This window comes from Desmodus rotundus, chromosome 6, assembly GCF_022682495.2.
Source record: "Desmodus rotundus isolate HL8 chromosome 6, HLdesRot8A.1, whole genome shotgun sequence".
In the NCBI taxonomy this organism is placed as follows: Eukaryota; Metazoa; Chordata; class Mammalia; order Chiroptera; family Phyllostomidae; genus Desmodus; species Desmodus rotundus.
The window spans coordinates 85,997,758-86,021,614 of NC_071392.1; the positions used below are offsets into that span (position 1 = coordinate 85,997,758).

General features: G+C 51.9%; 1 protein-coding gene across 1 annotated transcript; it reads right to left on the reverse strand.

The window, feature by feature from the left end:
* Positions 1–1,301: 1,301 nt before the first annotated feature.
* On the reverse strand, positions 1,302–20,155 carry TCAF2 (TRPM8 channel associated factor 2). The gene is made up of 8 exons (XM_024564565.3): positions 19,814–20,155; positions 17,143–17,778; positions 11,538–12,529; positions 11,173–11,270; positions 7,377–7,590; positions 6,788–7,027; positions 5,569–5,906; positions 1,302–3,086 (listed from the first exon to the last, which is right to left on the reverse strand). The coding sequence occupies exons 2-8, from the start codon at positions 17,763–17,765 to the stop codon at positions 2,832–2,834; spliced, it is 2,760 nt and encodes a 919-aa protein (XP_024420333.2). The 5' UTR covers positions 17,766–17,778; positions 19,814–20,155; the 3' UTR covers positions 1,302–2,831.
* Between the last annotated feature and the right edge of the window lie 3,702 nt (positions 20,156–23,857).

The following is a 23,857-nucleotide window of genomic DNA, read 5'->3' on the forward strand; positions in this document are numbered from 1 at the left end:
CCAAATGGCACCTGCACGTGGTGCCCCTCCCCCACAGGACAGGACTTTAGTTTGTTACATGCAGCAACAAACAGTGCTGATCATTTTACTGATATTTAGCTAATGGATAAAACTATTCGCATATCAAAAAGATTGCAGACCATTCCAGTGTAAGGTCAGCCTGAAGGTCATTGAATACTTAATAGGGGGAAAAAAGTGTTCTGATTTCCCGTGGCATATATAAATTACATATTATGGTTCTGCACATCTGAGACTGTAATTATCAACAAGGACATGTGTTCAGGTCCACTGTCATTGTCTTTGGTTGTTCACCAGGGAGGAAGCCCCGCACCGGGAGTTCTTCCCTGTGATGTGGAGGGAAGGTCAGGCGGGGGCAGTGGCTCCAGGGGCACGGAGCGGTCTGTGAGCAAGGGGGCATTAGCATCCGTGTCCCGTGTGCAACACAGCACCACGGCTGGAGGAGAGGGGCAAGGCAGACAGCGGCCCGGGGCGAGTCTGGAAAACACACAGGCCCAGCCGTGGAAGAGCTGTTCACTCGTCGGGGATTGAAGATGTGGCGGTAGTTCAGTTTATTTTGTTGAAAAATTATGGCAGAAGATGTGGCAGAATCCTTCAGAGTAAAAAATGAAATGCTGAAAAACTGGTGAAGAGCATATAAGAAATATAGCAGTTTGCCCAAACCCTCTTCCCTCTTCAGCTCCCCTACTCCTGGTCCCACTCTAACAGGCTCCTTAAAAACTTTAAAAGAATTTTTTCCTTTTTAAAGCTATAACCGATACAATTGCACCTTTAAATTTTTATTTATTGCACCCCTTTCCAGCACATGGGAAAGTTGAGTAATGAACCCAGGTTTCCCGCACCCAGGCTCACTGATTGACAGCACCTGGCAGTCCAGCCACACTTTCCTCTGATCCTCCAGCTGCAGAGAGAGCGTGTGCTTCCCAGTACGTGCTATGGAGGGAAGCAGCAGGCCCTTTATCAGCTCAGCTCCTGCAACTTCCCTCCTGCTTGGACCAGTCAAGGTCAGAAGGTGCAGAGGATCAGATGAGCCCCACTCAGACCCTGTGCCCTGCCTTCCAAACCATGTGGACTTTGTGCTGAGGGTGGTGATGGCAAAGGGGAACTGGCAAAGGGGAACTGGCAGGCTTTTGCCAAAGCAATACAGTAGCTGATGGGAGGCCACAAAGACAAAGGACAAAAAAAAAAATTCCACACCAAAAACCCCCAAACCCGTATCCTATACGTGGAGTGACAGGGCGAAAACGGAGTCCGAGGGAGCTGTAAGAACCAGTTCCAGAGCCAGACAAGCTAGATGCAGTATTCGTTCTATTGTGTTTTATTCCCAGAAGTTTATATCATTTATTGTTCTATTACAGTTGTCCCAATTTCCCCCCCTTTGCTCTCCTCCACCCAGTTTAGCCCCCAACTCCCAGTCAGTCCCCGCCATGTTGTCGGTGGGTCATTGATATGAGTACTTTCACTAGTCCCTTCCCCTTCTTTCCACCCTTATCCCCCTCCCGCCTCCCCTCTGGCCGCCGCCAGCCTGTTCCTTGTCTCCATGCCGCTGGTTCTGTCGTGCTCATTAGTTTGGTTTTGTTCATTAGGTTCTTGTTATAGGTGAGATCATATGGTGTTTTTCTTCCATTGACTGGCTTATTTCACTTGGCACAATACTCTCCATTTCCATGGATAACTTTCTTAGAATAATTTCTCTAGACTTAGTACATCTCAGAAATCATAGATCATCCCTACCACTGGCAGCAAAGTTGTTTTCACGCATTCAACAGTAGTCGGACGGGGTCACAGTTACGGAGACTGCGAACTTAGAGACCAGTGGCAGGGCCATGGCAGTCTCTGTGAGAGAGAAGGGCTCCAGCTTCCTCTGCAGAGAGTGGGGGAAAGTCAGATTTTGTCTTTGTCTCTATGACAACCGGTTACCCTCAGCATCATTTATCCATGTACCCTCCCTGACATCATGGTTAAAGATACCAGCTCTGAAGTACAACTGCCTGCGTTCAAATCCCTTCTCTACCCAAAGGCTAATGACATGTGGAGACAAAGAGGAAACTAGATTCCGATACCTTTTTGGAGGTTACATTTGATGTTTAATAAAAATTCAATAGCGAATATGGGATAAGTAGAACTTTGTCGAACTTCCTTTCTTCCATTTTCTAGGTGAATTTTTGTTTAAATTGTAAGTTATTCATGGAGGATAAGCTATGGGTTTCAGCCAAGCCCGATGCTTCCTCTCATTAGGTTTGCGACTTCAGAAGTTATTTCATATCCCTCAGTGTGTGTGTTCATCTACGAGATGGGAATAATAGTATCTGAATCAGAGCTCTTGCAAAGATTTCATAACCCACAGAAGCTGCCCCACCCAATGCCTGGGCCACAGCCACTGCTCATTACATAGGAGGTGTCACTACTGTTCATTCAACTCACAAATATTTCCTGAGCGCCTTTCATGTGACAGGCACCTGGCAAAGCACACTAGTGAAGTAGAAGGAAATTATCCTAGAATTGAGGGAAATGCCGGTGGGACTCAGAAGTTCTAAGATGCTCCCTAGGTCAGCTCTCTCTCTGGGGAGCCACTCTGCTCCACCAGAGAGTCGAGCCTCCTCCGGAGGAGCATCCAGGGCGGGAAGCAAGGCCCCTGGAGAGGGCACTCCTGGATATGCAGAGAAACTGCCGAGAAGCACTGGGGTGTTTTCCTGAGAAAGTCGGATTCCTCGTGTCCGTGACCGTCACCGCCTCCCTGAAGACAGCGAGAAAGCAGATTTGGGCTCGAGCACCGAGGCCAGCCCCGGGTGTGAGCTGCCGCCTCCTCGTGTTTACCGCTCAGTGTGCACGTGGCCCCGCATGGGGTCTGCCTCCCACCCAGGCAGACAGGCCAGGCTGGCAGCCACTTCCTTCTGCACCGGCCAGCCCCAGGCCTCAAAGAAGGGAGCCAGATTCTTCTGCACTTTTTCGGAGAACTTCTTCACCCACAGATTCATCTTGCCAGTGTTGTCTTTGGGGACGCCAGAGAGGGTCTGGTACTCAGCAAAGAGCTGGGTGAACGGCTCCCACCCGAAGGCCTCCTGGAGCTGGGGAGAGAACGAAGGGGCAGGATGAGGCGCCACACTTCCAAAAGTAACGGCAGCGTGCTTGCTGGTGAGAATGTTTTGTTCACAGTGGTAACTGCCCCTTACATGCTCGGTTGCCCCACTCCCATACTTTGTCCCCTGCCCCCACCGACCCCTGCACATAAATACCGTCGTTGGCTCATCCCACCTCTTAGCCACAGCACCTGTACCCCCTGAAGCTAGTGGGGGCTTCATGGGAACCTAATATCTTAATAGAGGTAAAAACTCAATAAATGACAGTTATTATTATATTTAAGTTAAAAAGTTAGGCCCCCCAGATCCTAAGTTTTCCCAGGCACCAGACAGGTTTGGGCCTGAGTGAGAAACCCTCATGTCATATATATGAGGGGGGACCCCCAAGAACCTGGAGTTATCTTCTGGAGGGCGGGCCCCTTGCAGTGCAGGCTCCCCCCACTGGGTGAGAGTTCTAGGAACATCTGTAACAGCGCAGCAGCTGGCGTTGTTGTGAGAGGCTGCATTCAGCTTCAGTGAATTTGTTTTGAAGACTCTTGGGTTTGCCCATTCCATGATGGGTGATTTATAAGCGCACCTGCCCCCAAACGGCAGGACCCCTGGACTCCACCCTCCCTATTCACCTGATCTCACCCTGAGCAACTTTTTGTTCCGTTTGTTTCCCTGGATGAAAAAGTCCTCAAAGGGAAATGTTTTGCTGATTGTGGAAGAGGTGACAAAACACAGCAGAAGCACTAAAAGGCATCAAAATCGAGGACTTCAAAAACTGCGTTGAGCAGTGGAAAAAAACATCTCGATAGGTGTGCTGCATCAAATGGAGAGTGCTTGGAAGGGGACTGAAGTTTAAACTGAAGATGTAAGAATAAATACACAGCACTTTATAAATAAATTCTGTTTTGGGGGTTCTCCCTTGTATTTGAAATGATAATAGGGGGAAGAGGGCAGTAGAGCAGAATTTTGACAGGTGATTTGACAGATAATAGACAAGGTATTCAAGCAGGTTTCAGCTGCAGGAAGGGAACATGGGGAGGCCCAGAAGCCTGGAACAGCGAAGTGTGCTCACAGCGGGAGGCGGCTCATGTACTGCAGGGTAATTAGGGGGTGGGGAGCCTGGGAGGTGGAGCTGGAGGTGCTGGTGACAGTCCAACGATGAGGGGCCTCTGCACTCTGCCAACTGGCTTCGCCTTTACCCTGCGCGGGAAGGAGAGCACCTGGATAGCGTTCAGCGGGGAACAGTAAGGCTGCTTTGGAAGATGGGTTGCAGGGGTAGAGGCAAGATGCTGGCTCAACTTAGGAGGTTGCGGAATAGGCAGGGAAGGGTAATGAGGACCTGGGCTAAGGCCAGAGCGGGAGGAGTGACGGGAGCAGGACTCTGGCAGGTAGAGGAAGCAGGTGTCTGCCTGTCCTGAGGCCGGGGCTTGGACTCCAAGACATAAGTGTTTCCACAGCTGTTGCAAAATGATATTCAGGGCTCCACAGTGAGTGGGTGGGGGTGGCAGCCTCCTACCATCTCAGGTCTGCTTCCCCTGCGAGCCGTCGTGCTGGCTCGGTGAGAGCCCAGGACCGACTCAATGCAAAGTTATTTCATTGACAATCACTGTAGAAAACGAGTGGAAGAAAAAATCAAAAAGAGGGACTCGTAGCTAACTTCTGCTTTTAGGTTCTGGGCCCGCCCATTGAATGGATGATATGGGACAGGCTGCTCAAACTCCCGAACGTATTGTGCGCCCCCGTGAGAAGAGCGCCGCCCAGCTCCTGCCCGTGGGGCGAGGGGGATGGCACAGGAGATCTGATGTGGGGAACAGCTTCGACCACTCAGAAACTTTAACATTCTACGCAGCACTGGGGGAGGAGATGGGGACTCGTACTTAGTATTTCACAGGAAGTGGACTCGGCTCAGGGTCTTCTCCCATTGGGTCAGTTGGTTATTTGTTCGTTCTAATGACATTGTGGGTGCAGGAAGTCTGAGAATCCCCCTAACAGACCGATCTCCTAGCAGGCCTTCTTCAGTTGTCCCATAGACACGTCACTGTTACTGTGAAGGGACAGAACACCCGCTTGACCCATAAAACAAAGGTGAGGGAAAACAAAGCCAAACAGGGCAATGACCCTTCCTGAAGCACTTACTAGGGCACCAAGGTCAAACAGTGAGTGGAAGAGCTGTGAGTCAATCTCAGGGATGCCTAACTCAGAACTTCTGCTCCTGACCAAAATACCAACAGGCTGTATTTCTCTCTACTTACTTTTTTCATAACCCTTTTCATTTCCTCTTATGATCACAAAATCACAGGAGGTGAGTGGGTCAGGTGTTACTATCTCCATCTAGAAATGTATAACCTGAGAAGCACCACCCTATGCCCAGTCTCCCGTGTCTAGGGGATGTCGTGGGCCCAGGCTGGTGGCGGTGGTGAAGGATGACACAGGATGGAGGGCTCTGACGGCCCCACCTCCCTGAGTTTCGGCTCAGTACCTGTAGATACGTTTCCAGAGCTGTCCATACGTTCCAGTTACACAGGGGGGCTCCCTTCGCCAGGTGCTCTTTGATCCTATTCTCTCGCTGTGGAGGGCTCAGAGCAGGGTGGGCCCGAGCCCTGGGGATGCCCAGGACCGTCTCATGCACATAGACTGACCAGAGGTTGCAGGTGGCCTCGGTGGTGTGCGGGGGGAACTCCCACCCATGCCGCTGCTGGTTGTGGCCCAGCTCGTGGATGGGTCCCCACAGACCAGTGCTCCTCATGTTGGTCTCACTGATGAGCTCCTGCACTGACTCCAGGTGGCACATGATGGGGTACCCTGCATGCATCCAGCCTGCGAACCCAAGAGGAAGAGGTGAGCGATGGCGGCAGGGGGCGGGGGCACCCAAACCAATCTCCCTTCATTCCTCTCCACTGTGTAACTTTTCCGCACCATCCTGGCTGCAGCCAACAACCCCTGCATTTCTGTGCTCATTGGAAAGCAGGTGGCTTTCCCAACTTGGTCAGAGACTGGAGTCCCCCCAGCCTCTCACACTGCAGTTGTGCGCCCTCCTCATGCTGGCCCTGAAGAATGTGAATGCACTCTGCACAGTCATTCTTGCCACAGTTCAGTGCTTCCCGTGTGTGTGTGTTCCCTATGCGTGCGAGGCCGTGACGTCATGCCCTGAGTCTGAATTTAGGATCCTCGCAGCTAGGACAGTGTCGTCTCTCCTGTATAAACCCCTGGTGCCTGCATGTGTACTATTTAGCCGAGAGAATCTGTCCTTTTTTAAAGAGCAGAAAACGGGTCCAGAGACGGTTTTTCCACGTTGGACCCAGATTGCCTTATTTTTTTTTATTTGGATTCCCTTCTTTCCTCTAAATCGCTCGGTGCATAAACCTCTTTCCTCCCTCTTTTCATGGCCAACTCTCACTTATGCTTGAAGGAAATAGTTCTCTTTCCACCTCTCCTCGAAACAACCCTCATTGCCATCTGTGAGCTCCTGGTGCCATGTCTTTCTGAGATTGTTCCACCAGTCCTGGGAAATCTCCACTTGTAGAGGTACATGATTTGCCTTCTGCCGTGTACACATCTTTGCGTCCCATCAAGGCCCCTGTATTTCATGTCTTTTTACCTTCATTGGTAAAATTATGCCTTACCCATCCTGGACATTAAAAAAAGGCAAAATAATAAAGGGTGTCCCCCAACTAGGAGCCCTTCCCTGCAGCACCCACCAGCGGAGATCTGCACGTCAGCAACAATCCTCTCGGGGCGGGGAAACGGGAAAGGCCGGGCTGCCAGCCGGGCTATAGCCTGCATCATCTCATCCCAGAGGCGGAGCACGGGCTCGGGGTCCTCCAGGGCCCGGAGGTTGGCGGTCGGCACCGTCAGGATGATGTTGTCCGTTGCCAGCTCCCCCCAGGGGGCTGGACTCTTTTGGACACAGCTCCTCCACTCCTCCAGGGATGTCTCACCTGGGGGTAAATATCATGGATCTGTCATCCGCTTCCCCAACTTCCCTTGGGCTGAAAAACACGACTTGAACCCCAGGAGGAGGATGCTGAAATACTGAACTGTCACCACGTGGTGTCCAAGCCATGAAGGGAAGGAGGGAAGGACAGACCTCTGGACCCTTCCTTCGGTTCTACCCTGGAGTGTCTGCAGACACAGGGTGTTCAGTTCCTCCTTCCTCTACTTCAACCTCAAACAGTTCTCCCTCCTCCTGTCCACCCGTCCGTATCCCTCTCCACCTTAGCAACCAGCCCCTAACTATACCGCAGCATCCTCAGCGTCCCCCCTTTCCTCAGCATTCAGTCCACTTACCCAGCTTGTAGTATGGGGCAGGCACAGCCCTCTTAACAGTGACAGACATGGGTCCCAGTTCACTGCCTTTAGGCACGATGACATAGAGAAGGCCACCCCAGAGGCAAGAGACCGACTGTTTGGTCGTGTCCATACGGCACTGGTGAGTCACCACAGGGGCTCGAGACAGCTTGCTGGCCTTGGTCAAGTCGTCGGTGTGGCAGCCAATCTGTACCTGCAGAGGTGATTCCACCGTGTGTGGGAGGAACTAAGTCCCCGTGGTGTGTGCATGGGGTTGTGTGTGGCGCTGTGCAGATGAAGGGTATTAGAAAACCTCTAAGAGCTCCAAGATGGTGGCCAACTAGGTGGAAGTGATACTCACCTCCTCCCAGGACTAAATTAGAATTACATCTAACTTATAGAACAGTCAACCTGAACGAACAACTAAAGAGTAGAGAACAGAAATCTTATAAACAAGGATTTACAGAAGAATTCACATTGAGCCTGGTGTGGAGGGTGGAGACGGGAAAAGGGCTCGCCCCACAGCCATGTGCAGTGGTTGAGAATCTCAAAGGGCATCTCAGTTACAAAGCATATCTCACCCTCTGAAGAATACGCAGTCTCAACCCCACGCCAGGCTCCCCAGCCCGGAGCACTGTGCTGGGAAATGGAGCCCACGTAACATCTGGCTGTGAAAATCACACGGGATTCCATCCACCAGGGAGGGACAGGAGACTGCTAGATGCCCAGGTGCCCTCTTAAGTGGCTAGTGCACACACTTTTGTTTGCACCCGCTGGGTCCCGCAGGAGAGACTGCAGCTCACGGTAGACTGGAATCATACAGGGAGAGACTGGATTGTGCCTCTCGAGAGAGGGCTGCAGGGACAGCCACCAAAGACCCTGTGCTGAGTTCCATGACACCCACAGACACCATCTCTCCTGGGCTGAACACACCCCTCCAAGTGATGTCAGCCTGAGGAAAAGCACTACCCCCATCCTCCCAACTCCCAGAGGTTCTGCCAAGCTCACGCCCTGTGGGGATCAGACAGCTGCGGCCGCCCTGGGTCTGAGGTGCAGTCTTTATGGAAGGCCCACGAGGAAGTCCAGGCGGACTCAGGGGCTGTTAGGGAGGCACAGGGAGAAACTGAGCTGTGTGGCTGTGGGATGACGGCCATTTTTCCCTGGGTGCCCTAACTGGCGCCATGGCTCCTCTGTAGACCCCTCCCTCCACACAGCCAAATCTGCTTAGCCTGATGAATTCTACTGGCCTCACCTTGACAACTCCCTGAAACCCTGACCCACCATGAAGCTCCACAGGCCCCAGCAGTGGTGGCTGGCCTTGGTGTACCCTGAGACTTTTGCTGAGTGGGCTCAGGCCCAGCACTGATGCCAAGTTTGAATCTGTATCAACCTGGTGAAGACCATTTGCCCGCTCCTGGTGATTCACTGAGAACCTACCTTATGCAACTCACACACCACCAGAGGCACTTTCTGTGACTGAGCCAAACAGGAAGCCAGCTGGCAGAGGTGGATCTCAGAGTGCCTTGGGCCTTTTTCTGAGGTGCACCAGGCTTGGTAGTAGTGGAAAGATGCGTTGGTGTGTAGCTTGACCTTTCCCATGTGCATCCAGGCCCAGCAGAGGCAGCCACAAACTAGGGATCACTCTTTACCTCCTAACAGGTATCTAGGGCTGGTCACAGGTAGTGTCTGACATTGACCTGTACTGGAGTCCCCCCAAGAGGCTCCAGAACTAACACACCTCCGAATGTGACCCTATTAGCTCCAAGTGGCGTGCCCCATGGGAAATATCAGCAGGCACCAGACCCTGTTAGGATGAACTCTCCTTCATGGGGTTAGCCCCTGCATAGCAGCTCTTACACTGTGATTGGGGCCAGTCTTCACATTCAGCCAGCCTGAGGGTCAACCTCCCTCAAGGACAGGCCAACAGCAATCAAGACTCAGCTATAATAGGAGAGCTCACATAACCCACACAAGGTCATTCCTGGAGCACCCATTCAAATGTTCAGGGGGACTGTGCCACTGAGTCCCATAGGACACCTGTTACATAAGGCTACCTCTCCACTAAGACTGGGAGATACAGAAGACCTAGCTAATACACAGAAATAAATACAGAGAAGCAGCCAGAGTGGGGAAATAAAGAAACATGCCCAAACAAAAGAACAAGAAAAAATCTCCAGGGGAAAAAAAATAAACAACTAAATGAAATAAAGGCAAGCAATGTACCAGATACAGACTTCAGAACACCGATTATAAGGACACTCAAGGAACTTAGTGAGAACTTCAACAAAGAAATAGTAACCATAAGAAGGGACATAAAAATAATAAAAGAACCAGTCAGAATTGAAGACCAAACTCATCAAGAAAAAATAAGAGAGAAAGGACCCAAATAAATAAAATCAGAAATGGGGGAGAAATGACAACTGACACCACAAATGATTATAAGAAAATGTTGTGAACAGCTATATGCCAACAAATTGGACGACCTGGAGAAATGGATGAATTCTCAGAAGCACACAGTCCTCCACAACCAGATCAAGAAGAACAGGAGTGAGAGAAGGGAACCAAGTGAAATGGGTCAGAGTACAACAAATACCACAGGATGTCACCCTTGTGTGGCGTCTAAAGAACAAAATAATGAACAAAATTGAAACAGACTCATGGATACACAGAACAGACTGAGGGTTGCCACAGGGGCCGAGGGGGTGGGACTGGGTGAAATCGGAGGTGGCGGGCGGCCACGAGGATGTAAAGCCCGGCAAAGGGAACACAGTTGATGGTATTGCAATGACTGTGCACGGAGCCAGGTGGGCACCTGAGAGGCTGGGGAGAACACCAGGTATAAAGTATACCATTGTCTGACCGCTGTGCTGTACACCTGAACTAATGCAAAACAATACTGAGTGTAAACCATGATAGAAAAATAAAACATAAATTAAAAAAAGGATGCACTCAAGCTTCCCTGTTCTCTGAGCTACGCGTGGAAGCCTAGGCTATCTTAGCACTCCAAACGTCCCATGGTCTGAAAGGCACATGGAAGCACTTTTCCAGGGAGTAGAACAGCTCCTGAGTCTGACGCTGACCGGGGTCCCCTGTGCCTTCGTACCAGGCAGCACCCCAGGCTCTGCTACCGGGTCCTAAGCCCACGCGTTGAGTGTGATGCTGGGGATGAGCCTGAGGAGTCCCGTCTGCCCTGTGCGCACAGACAGGAGGCTTGACCTCAGGCGGTGGGATCTGCCCCAGTGGGGGACGGGGATGAGTCTGCCTTCGTGCTCTGCCCAGGTCTGCCCTCCAGGGCTGGTGGGCTGAGTTCCCCTTTGTTTTCTTAGGTTGCTTTCCTTAGGTTTAGTGCACATGAGCCCCAGGAAGGAGCCTGGCACAAAAGAGGCCCTGACTGTGGAAGGAAGTGACCCTCCGAACAGAGGCACTATTTTTATGAGTGACCGGATTAAGCACACCCTTCAGGTGTCACGGGAAAGAGGTAAACCCACAACAGAGCCAGTGTGCTGTGGAGAAACGGGTGTGTCTGTGGATGTGCAACGGGGCCTCCTCTTCGGTCAGGAGGCAAAGCCCACCACTCTGGGAAGTCGCGGGCTTTGGTCCGAGTACTGGACCTGATGTCAGAGCTCCGGTGCTGTCACCACCCCCTCAGGCCCCCTGAGATTTAGCTGCATCACCTGTGTAGCCTGTGAAAAGGGCAGACCATTCCCTTCCCCGGCCTGGAAGCACTGCCTGGAGCTGGTGGCAGTGAGGCAGCCCTGAGGCTTTCGGAGGCGGGCAGTGGGTGTTCTGGCCTTACCTTCAGGCCGGGACAGGCCACAGCTTCAGGCAGTGAGACTTCTGCGTTTTGTCCATTTAGGACGTAGAGGCCAGTACTCACCCAGTACTCGCTGTCGCCTGAGGAAAGCCACAGGAGAGGCTTGAGTTCTCTCCCCACCCCCTCCCAGAGCCTCACAGCCCCTCCCTCAGGTGAGGCCCCTGCCCTGCAGACCTTAACTCCTCCATGCTTCTTGCTCTCATCCCTCCTAAACCCCAAGTGGAGCCCAACCCGCCTTCCTAAAAGTAGCTAATAAACAACGGAGCTGCCTGCCTGGGCCGCAGCACCTGCTAACCCCACCTTTCCTGGACCTGCAAAGCTCCCAGTGCTCTCCCCTCACTTCCTACCTGGGTTGTTTCCATCGATGTGCACCGTGATGGGGTGTTCTGAGGGGTCCAGGCTGGAGGGGCAGGTCCCAGTCCCCAGCCCCTGCACCAGCTTGGAGCAGTCAGTCCCAGAGCGTGCCAGCTCGGTGGCCAGGCAGAGCACTGCGGCCTCATGGGAATCACTGGCCACGGGGTTTTCCCGGCTCACAGCGGGGAGGCCAGACAACTGCAGCATCTTCCGTATGAGTCGGTGCATGGACATGTATGCAGGGACGTCCCCTGCAGGGATCTGCAGGAAGGCGGCCCCATCGGCTCCCAGTTTTGCCAGCCAGTTCTTTTCCAAGTTCCCATTCCCCTGGTTCAGGATGGCCTGGAATTCTGACAGCGCCTTGCGGAAGTGGTAGCTCCGCATCTGGGGGGTGGGCACAGGGAAACAGCCTGGGCTGAGAGTGTGAGGTAGGATGCTGAGGCCAAAGCAGTTGAGGATGACGTTACCAGGGAAACCAGCCAACACAGAGCGGCCCGGGTTCTGGGAGGCCCACCACCAGGCCTGGCCCCCGATCAGCAAGCCGCCGCCCTCAGCCACAAACTCCTGCAGCTGCTTCGCCTGCGTGTCACTGTAAGCCTTACAGCAGTAGATGGCCAGGCCGCCCGCTGGCCGGGGCTCCAGACTGCACTCCAGGCCGTGTCCTGACAGCAGGGCACACAGGTTTTGTAGACTCTCGTCCACGCCTACCTTGCCCGTCTGGCCTCTGGCCAGCCAGCGCACAGCATTGAGCAAAAAGGGCTCCATCTTGGGAGCGCAGAGCATGCCCTCGTGGGCAGCCAGGACCACCCGGCCCCGGCCATAGCGGGCGGCGGCCAGGAAGCAGCCGAGTGAGGCATCCAACCCCAAGGGGAAGGCCAGCGCCCCATGCACCAGCAGCTGCGAGGGGATTCCTCCCGTTTTGATGTCCAGCTCTGAAATCCCTTCCAGGAGCTGGTGCTGGTCCTGCCTGAGGTCTTCCCCGCACCTGGAAAGCGACATGGGGAACAAAGGGGACACAGTCAGTCAGTGGACCACTGAAATGAGCTCATGAAGACAGAAAACTGTGTGTGAGGACAGAGATTACATAGTTCATTCCAGTGTCCTCATTCTTCCTGATAACATCAATCTGCCTACGATCCGTGTTGTCACAGATTTGATGGGATACTGGAGAGTGAGGTAGAGGCCTTATCGGCGTATCTCCCAGTCCACATCCTCCAGATGAGTCCTTCCCATGTCGATCACCTGAGTGTGGGCTAGTCTGGCTGGAATTTCCTATCTTTCCAAATGGTGAGACATACGAATGAATTAAACTAAAAGAAACGGTCCGTTATTCCTACAGAGAGTGGTCCTACCGACCCATTGTCTCAGGCTAATTTCCGGTAAGGGGGCTGCAGAGAGACGGCAAACTGCCCTCACCTTGTGCTAGCTCTGGTCTGGGACACACACCAAGTCAGCTGTTTAATATTACACTTGAAGATTTATACAAATCCCCCCTCTTCGAAAAAAATTCTCACATACATCTGACGAAGTATTTACTACTTTCTATTGAGAAATGTTCAAAATGTAATGAATTCAGGTAAGGTTTTGTATTCCAGGGTCTGTCTGTCTTTTCTCTCTTAAAAAGCCAATTAGTAGATTCTCTAAATGTCAAACAACAGGAGGCTGGTTAAATACGTTATGGTTAATCCTAGGGAGCATACCATGTGCTAATTAAGATAATAATTAGATAATCAAAATGCTTAGTGAACAAATTTAAAAAATCAGATTCTAATGTACTGTGCACTAAATTAGCCAGATTTTGCAAAACACACACCCAAAACAAAACAAAGCAAAAACCATAAAAAACACAAAACCAGACAGAGAAACAGGATGTAAAGCATATTTATCAAAATGTCCTCACCCCTAGTACCTGCGAATGTGACCGTATTTGGAAATGCATATTTGGTCACCGCAGAGGTGATTGGCGAGGTTAGGACAAGGTCAGACTGCAGCAGGGCGGGCCCCAGGTGTCCTCTTCAAAGGGGAAACTTGGGCCCAAAAAGCCCACGGGGAGAGCACCAGCGAACAAGGCGGAGATCAGGGTGATGTGTCTGTAAGCCAAGGAAGGCTGAAGGCAGCCCACACACTGCCAGAAGCCGGGAGAGGCCCAGGAAGGGTTCACCCTCGCCGCCGGCACAGGGTACCAACCCTGCCGATGCCTTGGTCTCAGGGTTCTAGCTCCCGACGAGGGGAATGATACATTTCTGTTGTTTAAGACCCCCCAGTGTGTGGTACTTTTGGTATCCAGCCCTACAAGCCAATATTCATCATTCTGAAAATGAATTCTCATCAAACACCTTAGGTGTAGGTGATATGTAAAACTCACCTGGAAGTTTCCTAACAGTCTCAGACTTAACTTTTAAAAACACTGCTGCCAGATCAGAAAGTTGCTCAGGGGTAGGACCCCATCTTGTGTGTCTGGTTCCAACAGCCCCCAGTTCTGTGCCTGGTGGGGAGACAGTGAGGCATGCCGCAGACAGCAGGGGGCTTCGAGGGGGCAAGTACGCAGAGTTAACACGTAGCGGGGGAGATGGGCCCTCTGATCTGTACTGCCTCTTACGAGTGTGCCTCAGCTTCCTCTCAGTGTTGCCAGTATTCCGTAAGTCACTTGAACTAAACGCTGAAGATGGTGCCGGGCACAGTTCTGAAATTTTAAACAAGGCGGTCGGGATGGGCTGCATAGGATGCGCCACGTGAGCCCCGAGTTGTAGAGGTTGAGTTAGTCAGCCAGGTAGAGATATCGGAGAAAGGACCAGATTGGGCTGCGGAATCCAGTGCAGAGGCATCAGGAAGAGTGTGCGGCGCAGAAAGGAAAGGAGGCCCGTGTGGAGTCGAGTGGGGTGGAATCGCAGCCAGAGCTGGACGGGCAGGCCAGGTAGTTCTGCACTGGCAAGGGTGATGTTAATGATCTCATGTCTATTTACCAATACTTAAGTCTTGTTTAGCACATACTTACACTATTTAGGTCTGGATAACGATGTCATAGAAGTAGCTATTATTTAAGGAGGTTTGATATATGCAAGGCATTTATACATAGGGATTATCTCAATCATTATAATAAACCTGAAAAGCAGTATTCTTGCTTTACCAATGAGACTTAGAAAAGTGAGGCCATTCACCCCATGTTCTTGGCTGGAAACTGGCAAGGTCAGGAAGCAAACCCAGGGTTTGTTTGATGGACAGCCCGTGTCGTGCGCACACCAGAAATCTCCTGTCAATTGCTGAGTCTTTGTATGAAGCCCACAGCTGGGCATATGGCAGTCAACAGGTACATTTTGTGCAGAAGAGGCTTTAAACAGATACGAAGGTGCAAATAATACTGCACTCTGGGAGAGGAAAAGCATGTTCCTTCCGAGCTGGAAGAGCAGGAGAAGGGATGGAGGAAGACAGGAAGGGACAGGTGGCGATGTTCAGGCAACATACCAGACTGCGCCTGAGGAGACAGGTGACACAGGCGATGGCTTTCTGCATGTCATGTAATACACTGTCATAGCAGTGCCAGCAACGATCAGAGAGTCAGGGGGAAGTGAGCTGCAGTTACCGAGACCGCACCCTGGCCTTGTCTATTCCTTGTGGTGGCAACCCGACTTTACCTGAGGTGCTTGGTCCTCAATGTTTCTTTACTCCGAAATTCCTTTTTCTCCTCATTCTGGCTCTCGCTTTAGTTCACATATTTTATAGAAAGCTCTTTCGTAGCTTTCTCGAAGCAGTCTCGGACTTCTGCTCCTGTTCACTGGGTCACCTTTTTCTTCCCGGTTTGACCGATTCTGTTGTGTTTCCATACTAACGTTGTCTCTCTTATAAAACCACAGCGTTTGTACGTGGTCACTGCATGGAGTTTTGCACTGCTGGGGCAGGCAGATCTGCTGCATGTCCCGATACAGTGTGGGCGGATTCTTTCCGATGTGTGAGTCGCACAGCAGCGGTTTCTTTCTACACACACATCCGTCCACTTTCTCAAACTGTATTGAGGTCTGTATATTGCTTCTCTCCACTTCTTTCTTGTCGCTGGAGGGGCAGAGACCAGCTGGGCCTCTACTGCCCTTGCTGGGGACTGGTTCCCTCCACTCAGCCATGGGACGCATTTGAGGGGTTCAACCCCCCACTGTGCTTGGAAGTGGACAAACTCAGCATCCCTTCTGCCTCCACCAAATCCTGAAATCACTGCTGCTTTCACACCAGAGGGCTGTTTCTTCTTAAAGGCCCACTCACCCAATTCGTTCATTCTCCTAAGCCACGAGAAGGCATTGATGACCATTCTTGGACTGGTGGTTTCAAGTTTTTCCTTTTAGTTGTGCACCTGCGGTGGGACGGTGTCAGGAGAGGCTGTATACGGGATCACACATCAGTCACCGCCTCCCCACTGGCCAGTGCTCAGCGACGTAGGCACCGGCACCAAAACCTCCAGGGTCAGCTGCCTACTTACTGTTTTTCATTCATTTGGTCAGGTTTGGTGGAAGGGCGATTGCGGGATCTAGCCCCATTTCACACAGTCTTTCCCTGGAGACGCTGCCAGTGTGCATCTTCAGTGTGAAAACAGAACTGCGCTGCTTGCAAGTTGGGAGTCCGCAGGGGGCTGCGGCGAGAAGTGAATGAGGTGGCACGGGATCTCCATGCGATGCACAAGCCTAAGCTACTAGTACGTATTTACTGTTAGATGAGCAGCTCCTAAGATTAATATGTTCTAGGCCTAGTAGGGTACACAGGGTATAAAGTTGATGAGCTATGGATCTGAGATAAGTGTTTTCTCCAGACTATTCTGTGTCATGGCATTAAAGTGGCACGTGCCTCCAGACCTGATCTGGCATATAAAGGTGACGCAGTGACCCCTCAGGTGTATGCACCAGGCAGCTCTCGCCTTTTGGGGTGGGACGAGGGAGAGGATCTCCTGTTGGTTGCCAGAGCCTGCCCCTCCCCGGGGCAGACAGAGCAACTCTCAGAAGGAGTGCCTGAGCTGTCAGCAGGAATTTGAAGTTAGCAAACCTGCTAGGTCAGTTCAGGGACCTCTGACTAGGACTTGTTGGCAGGAAAGCTCACTGAAAACCCCCAGGGGGGTGAAGGAGGCAGGAATCTGAACTGAGGGCGTGGGCCCTCAGGGGCTCTTAGACCTCAGAGGTGATGGGGTCAGTCAGCTCCAGTGGCTTTTGGCTGAGGCTGTCCACCTCCGAGATGCGGCTGCCCCAGTGGTTTTGTCCCTAACAGGAGGCTGTCTGTGGGTTCGCACTAGTGTTCCAGGCCACCCATGTCTTGTGCGGCTTGGGCCGCATGGTCACCCTATACTTGTTCGTGCATTTCGGCAGCCTACAGATACGGGTTGCTCTCTCGCACCCGTCAGGCCTGGGAATAAAGCAGCACACCTGACAGGGAACCCCACTGCGTGCACGGGGCTTTCCACTCAGGGTGGCTACATGGGCGCCCGCAAGCATGTGGGGAAGTTACCGATTGTGATCCTTGATCTCTAGGGAGTAAGTGGAGACTTTGTGGTGAAGGCAACGGAAGCTCAGTCCTGGTTTCAAGGGGCTCACTGGGGAAGACTCGCCATAGGGACACATTACTCACCTGACCAGGAGTGGGATCTTGGGCACCTTCTTAGAGACTTTGCAAGGGCCTCTGTCCCCATAGGTGTCGGTGAAGAACACTCCAGCCACACTGGTCACCCGGTTCCCGGGGAACCAGGACAGCACCTTGTCACCACCGTGCTGACTGGCCCAGTACCAGGCCTGGCCCCCGATGAGTAAGCCTCCCCCACATTTCACGAACTGGGTCAGCTTTGCAGTCAGGGTTTCGTTGTAGGCATTGATGCAGTATACCCCCACGGGGTCTCCCGGTTCTGGCTGAACCTGTGCGTCAACCCCAGAGCCCTGCAGGATGCTAACTAGTGGGCCCAGGGAGGTGTGCACTCCAACGGGAGCCCCAGGACAGGGACGGAGCCAGCCCACTGCGTTGAGAAGAAACGGAGCCAAGCCGGCCTCCAGCAGGTAGCCCTCGTGGGCCACCACCACCAGGCGGCCCCGGCCGTAGGAGGATGCCGCAATGAGGACCTGGCCCTTGCTATTCACCACCACTGGGAAGGCGGCCTCTCCAGTAAGAAGCAGTTCACACGGGACGGCACTGTGGGGGAGATCCCAGCTGGTCACTCCGTTCATAAGGGCCTCGAAAGCAGCAGCGGGAGTTGTGGCCATGGTCGGTCGGCTACTGCAGAGGACGGCAAAGACGCAGCGGGTCAGAGCAGGTGTCGCAGCGAGGGAATACACAAAGGACCGATGCATTCACCCGCTTCTTGGGTCCCCACTGTGTGCCAGTGAGGAACAAAACAGGGTCCCTGCTTTCATGAATCAAGTATTTTAGAAGGGGAAGGACCACAAATAAATAGGGTGACAAGCAGATCAATAACATGCAGCAATTATTGTAGTAACATTTATGATGGAAATCAAACAGTGATGTGCCATCGAGCAACTGGAACACCGCTGTAGCCTCAGTGACAGGAAAGGCGTATGTATATGAGACAGGGACATTGAAGCTGAAAGCTTCATAGGAGTTGAGACCCCACGTGCTGCAGGAGAAGGCGGTCCCACAGAAAGAAGTGACAGGGTGGCTGGAGAGAAGAGGCAGGGAGGAGCCAGACCTGAGTGGAGTGGAGAGGGGCCCCTCCTGCAGGGCCCGGGAGATCAGTGTGCCAGGTGATGTCAGGAGCTGACTTAGTATTTCACTTCTCTGGACAAAAAGGTCAGGCGGCCTTTCAGAAACTGCATTTGTTCTGACAGCTTCCACTAGGCGAGCTGCACACGCCTCCCGATTTATCCTGTCTAACCAGGGAGTTTGCCCCTCTGGGCAGCAGTCTGCGCTTTCTGGAGCTCTTTTCAAATGCGCTGCCCCTAAAACTGAACTCATTATCCCCTCAAAGCAGCTCTTGGAGAAATTAGTTAAGCCTCCATTTCCCTATTTGTAAAAAACATCATACACCTCTTAGAGGGTTGTTTTTGAGAGTAAGAGAATGCATGCAAAAACGCCTCGTGTGTACCCTGGGCTGGATACACACAGCGAGCACTGAGAAAATGTTTCTGTCCTTTTGCTGCCTGTTGTAGCTTCCCCAAGTGGCACGGGTCGGGTAGCAGATTCTCCGGGTGACAGTGCCACGCCCGCTCGGCCCACTTCTGACTTCAGTGGCTGTCTGAGATGCCTCCTGGAGTCCTCAAGGGTCCTCAGAGGGACTGAGCTCCAGCTGCCCCCAGTGGAAAACAGCTCAGCAATGTGCCCTTCACTGCCTTTCCCTCCTTCCTTGTTTCCTCCTCCTCATTTCCTCACTCTGAGTTCTGGGCTCACTTCCTAAAAAAACTACCGGCACTCAAGTCCTTCTCCCAGGCTCTGCTCTGGGGAAGAATCTGAACTAAGACAGATACCACAGCCCTCTGCTGCACTGGCCGCCTTCCTCCCTGTCTGCTGCTTCCCTGCTTCATCATTTGTGTCCCTTCCTTCTCTCTCAAGCCATCCTCCGCACATCTCTCCCCAGAGCCCTCCAATTTCATCCACTGCCCATAAGGCAAAAGCTGATTGCCTCACTCTGGATTTCCAGGCCTCCAGGGTCTGGGCTCTCCATTGTTTTCTGGACTTTTATTCCTGCTCTGTTGGTTCTCCAAGAAATTTCTAGTTGGCTTGACCTGTATTTCCTGTAAAATTCCCCCCATACCGATTTTTAAAAAATTTACCACCTCTTTCTCAGTATTGCTCCAAGGACAGTGAATTCACAGCCATTCCCCAGCTGGAGCCTGGAGCATGTGGTGTGCGACCCCAGCCTTCGGGTTCAGGAGTGAGAAAGGCAGGAGAGAGGTCAGGTACCAGAGTCGGGATCCTGCTCATTACCTCTGAGAAGACAGGGGGCGTCTTTCGCTAATCTGGGCAGCCCTAGCTTTACAGGAAAAGCAAACGCAAAAAACCAGGAGCCGAGCAATATGTTCTCGGGAACTCACACCAACTCTAGACCTAAGTGGTGAGCACACACCGAGTCTTGATCATATTCTTGACTTAACAAATTCAAGAGCCCAGAGAAAAAGTGTTTTGAGACACATAGTAACAGCGTCAGGCCAGCGAAAGAAAAGAAATTAAGACCTGGCGGTAAGAAGAGACAGACACCCCGATTGAAGGAAGGTTCTCGGGCATGCGTCTAGCACCCAGGGGCGCACAGTGTGCCGGGGGCTCGGCCCACCCACTAGGAGCTCGGATTGAAACTCACGCTCAGGTCTTCCGGTCCGGTCCGCGGTGCTGGCCTCGGCTCCGGAGCTAAAGAAGAGGTAGCTGGCGTGGCGGGATGGGCGGGACCGGGCGGGACGCGCCCTGGAGTCATCTTCCGGTAGTCCCTCCCCTGCTTTCAGTACCGGGGGCGTTGCTAAGGAGATTGGGCCAAATCCCACTCACCTACACTCTGGAAGCGTCCTGGTTTGCGGGAGGGCGTTCTGCAATTTTGCTCTCACACTGGGTGAGGAATGCGCACGCCAAGTCTCCAGTTAACCAGATTGGAGGCAAATGGTGCCCCAGAAACAACTCACGGCCACGGGTGGAATCGAGAACCGGCTCCCTCCCCTCCGGTCCCATGGTGTGGCGCCCCAGGTCCCCTGCTGCAAAGTCACCGCTGCCAGGCAGCTCCTGTGTTGAGGGCCTGCTCCCTGGTGGTCACAACTGGTCATGCAACCTGTGCTGGGGGCGGTTCGCGGAGGTCCGGGGAACTCAGGGGGGAGAACTGGGGCTGGGATTATACATGCATCATGCCCAGTGTACTGCTGCTGGGAAGGAAATGTGCCCGTTACATCACCGAACAGACACGTCCACGCCTGGCTGCAGACATTACAACCGACGCTGTACGTGGCTGCTGCTTGAAATTCACCTGAGGAGAAAATCAAGGCAGGAGAGCCCTAGGAGGTTTGCTGCGAATCTGATTTTTGCACAGCTTTGCACAGCAGATACGCTATTCTTTACTTCGATGCCCCTTTATTTTTTTCGCTTCCCGGGGGTGGGGGGAGAGGATACAGGCAGTGGTGTGGAGGTGCTATGACTTGAGGGTGATTATGGAGTGGCGGGTTTTAGATCCCTTTTTTCTAAAGCCCCCTTTGGGGCTACCATTGGTTTTATTACGTGTGAATCATCGCACTGTTGATCATTTTATCAGATGTACCTATTTTTATAGAAAAGGTCCTTGCCTGTCTCTTCATCAGCATCGTTTAAAAACACCAGCAGTCGTTCCACAAACACGGAGTGGACTCTTCACTCCTATTCGCTCTTCTTTCTGGGGGCTTGTCAAGACCAGCCTCCCGACCACACTCGGAGCCCATTCTCTTTATAAACCAGAGAGCGTCTCCTCCAGGATCCTGCTGTCCAGTCCCTCTCTTTGCTGCGTTTTCATTTTTTATCTTCTGCTGACTTCTTTCCTTGACTAAAACATATATTGGTTCAATTCCCTTCCTTGCCCCTCAGTACAGCCTCTGCCGTTTCTCCCCCATGGTCCGCCCTCTCCTTTGCCAAGAATAAAGTTGAGACCTGCGCAGTGCAGCTTCTGGTCTACAGCTGTTTCCTTCCAACTCGCCAGCAGACTCCTTTCTAAGTCTGTGCTCCCTCCTCACCTCCTCGCTTCCTCGCCTCCAATGCACACTTTGCTGTGCTCACCGATTCATTTGCAGTCTTTCTCTCAAATTAACATAGTGCTATACTATTACTGTGTTTCTCTGTGGAACTTTACTAAAACATACAATGCTTTCAGTATTTTAAAGTAGTGGGTTTTTTTCTTTGAGAGGGGGGGCAACCAGGAATGAAGTGCTGATTCTTTTTCTTTCAGTTTTATTTGTTTACTTTTAGAGAGAGGGGAAGGGAGGGAGGAAGAGAGGAAGAGAAACACCAATACACAAGAGATACATGGATTGGTTGCCTCTCGCTCTCTCCCAAGTGGGGACCTGGGCCAAACCCAGGCATGGCCCTGACTGGGAATCAAACCAGAGACCCCTCGGTTGGCAGGCTGGCACTCCATCCACTGAGCCACATTTTAGTGCATCTTGTAATGCTGCTTGTTATGGACTGAATTGTGTTCTGCCTTCCCTCAGATTCGTATGTTGAAGTCCCAACCCTCAATACCTCAGAATGTAACTATATTTGGAGAGGTCTGTAAAAAGGTGATTAAATCAAAAACGAGAGCAGTGAGGTGGGGCCCTAATCCACTGTGACTGGTGTACCTATGATAAGAGGGAGGAACGCCCAGGATGCCTGCACACAGAGGAAAAGCCATGTGAGGACGGGGCAAGGCAACTCTTCCTAAGTCAAGGACAGAAAGCCTCAGGGAAACTTGGACCTTGAACTTCCAGCCTTCAGAACTGTGAGAAAATTAATTTCTGTTATTTAAGCCAGAGACAATTCAAAATTACGTAATCAATAATTTAGCCACTATCATTGATAGTTTGCACTTAAGATGAAACATACAATGGAACTTTCCAACTGTTAAAAGGAATCAAATATCTTTGCAAATACTAATGTGGAAATGTTTGCAAGTTTAACATGTAAAATGTGTGGCTGAGTGTGTGTGTAAGATTTTGTTAATATAGGAAAAGACTTTACACAGCCCATCTCCTTCTCCCTCTCTCTATGTATATAAATGTGTAGAAAATGTCTTGAAATGTTTTCAAGGATTTCAGAACATGGTAACCGTGGTTATCTCTGGTAAGTGATTCCAGAGCATTTGCGAATGGGGACTACACTTTCCCTTCTCATTTTATACCTAAACTCATGTTATTTACACCATTAAGAACAAAGAGAAATATGTGTTTTGGGGAAGCAATGGTCGCCTACAACTTAGGCCATTGGAGCGTCATAATTAGACTTGTGAGAATTTTCAGGGGTTTGTGACAATAGGGAGAAGTGAATAACATTGCTAGTTAAAGTGACCAAAATTTGACTGTAGCTGCTACAGTACGACTAAGAAGCAGCACAGTGAGGGCTGTGACATAGAGCCAGTCTACGCCCACGGGACGTCCCACGTCCCAGCCCTCCCTGGGCTGCACTGTCCCTTCCTCAGTCAGTCCTTGTCACTACCGAACTGTCTACCTCCGGAAAACCTCTTGTCCCTCCTCTCCATCTCCGCACCCCGCCTTCTGCCAGGCCTCTCCTGCTGCAGTGCCCCCTCACTGGCCCCTGCCCCCACCCCCGCCCCCAGTGCCGTTTCTAACCCATTCTCGACGCTGCAGTTAGTGTTCACTCTGGACAGGAGAGCAGACGACAACTGTGTCAGATCGATGGATGCAGATGCCAGAATTGGTCGTAAAGTACGTCCGCGGGAACAGGAAGGAAGAAGCAGTTATCTCTCAATCACGCTCTCAGAGAAGAAGTTACAGAGAAGGTGACCCTGAAACTTAGCCTTGACAAAATCCACGTGGCCTTTGTGGGCAGGGAGGGCACGACACACCGGAAGGCTGTGGCATCATCACAGTGTGGCGTGCAGGAGTGAAAGGCTTGGTTTGGGAAGACTGGGAGCTCCTGGGGACTGAAACTCGTGAACAGGACTCGTGGGGTGCTGGCTCTGAGGGGGCCTTGGGCCCGGGTTCGAGGGCACACTGAGGGGTCTGGATGGTGGTCTGCCTTCAGGAGAAAGGGTCTTAAGAAGTGTCACGTGGGAAGTGATACTCTGTTCCCTACTCCACCCTTATGTCCTTTCTAACCACACCCCAGCTCTCCAGATAACCCACCTCTCCCTGCAGGATTCAGGCAGAAATAAAGCCACTTCCAGGTTCAAGGCTGGATGGGACTTGACCTCTGCCACACATGCAAACACACACCCTTTCCACAGCAATGGCTGCCCTTTCTGGGTGATCATTCATAAATGTACATAAATAATATGATACTTGATTGTGCAGCCGATGCAAGAGGCTCACACAAATCAGGATTGTTGTTGTAAATCTGTCGATTTGGGTCAGATAGAAGAAAATCCCTTCAGGCATTCTCACTGAGCCAAGTGTGGGAGTCAATTCATATCTACTTTCCAACTATGGGCTGACACGGAGAATCACGGGCCTCCTTCTTCACTTATTTTTGGTTAGGAGTTAAGCCTTTGTGCCCCTACGTTCTTTCCCCGAAGGCCCTCGAGGACCTGGAAAGGATTAGCCGCACTCTAATTTAGGAACAGAGATGGATGAATCCACCTGCGTGCATTTCCTGGCACGAGGCACTGGGGGGATTGACTAAGTCACTATTTACGATATCCCAGAGCAGGTGTCTACAGCTGTTTTTGGAATAAGTATGAGAA

Coding starts and splice junctions, on each gene's coding strand:
- TCAF2 (XM_024564565.3), bottom strand. CDS start 17,765: ATGGCCACAACTCCCGCTGCTGCTTTCGAGGCCCTTATGAACGGAGTG. Junction 7,591..11,172: donor TGGCCTGTCCCGGCCTGAAG/GTAAGGCCAGAA, acceptor TCACCTCTGCAG/GTACAGATTGGCTGCCACAC. Junction 7,028..7,376: donor TGCCCCATACTACAAGCTGG/GTAAGTGGACTG, acceptor ATTTACCCCCAG/GTGAGACATCCCTGGAGGAG.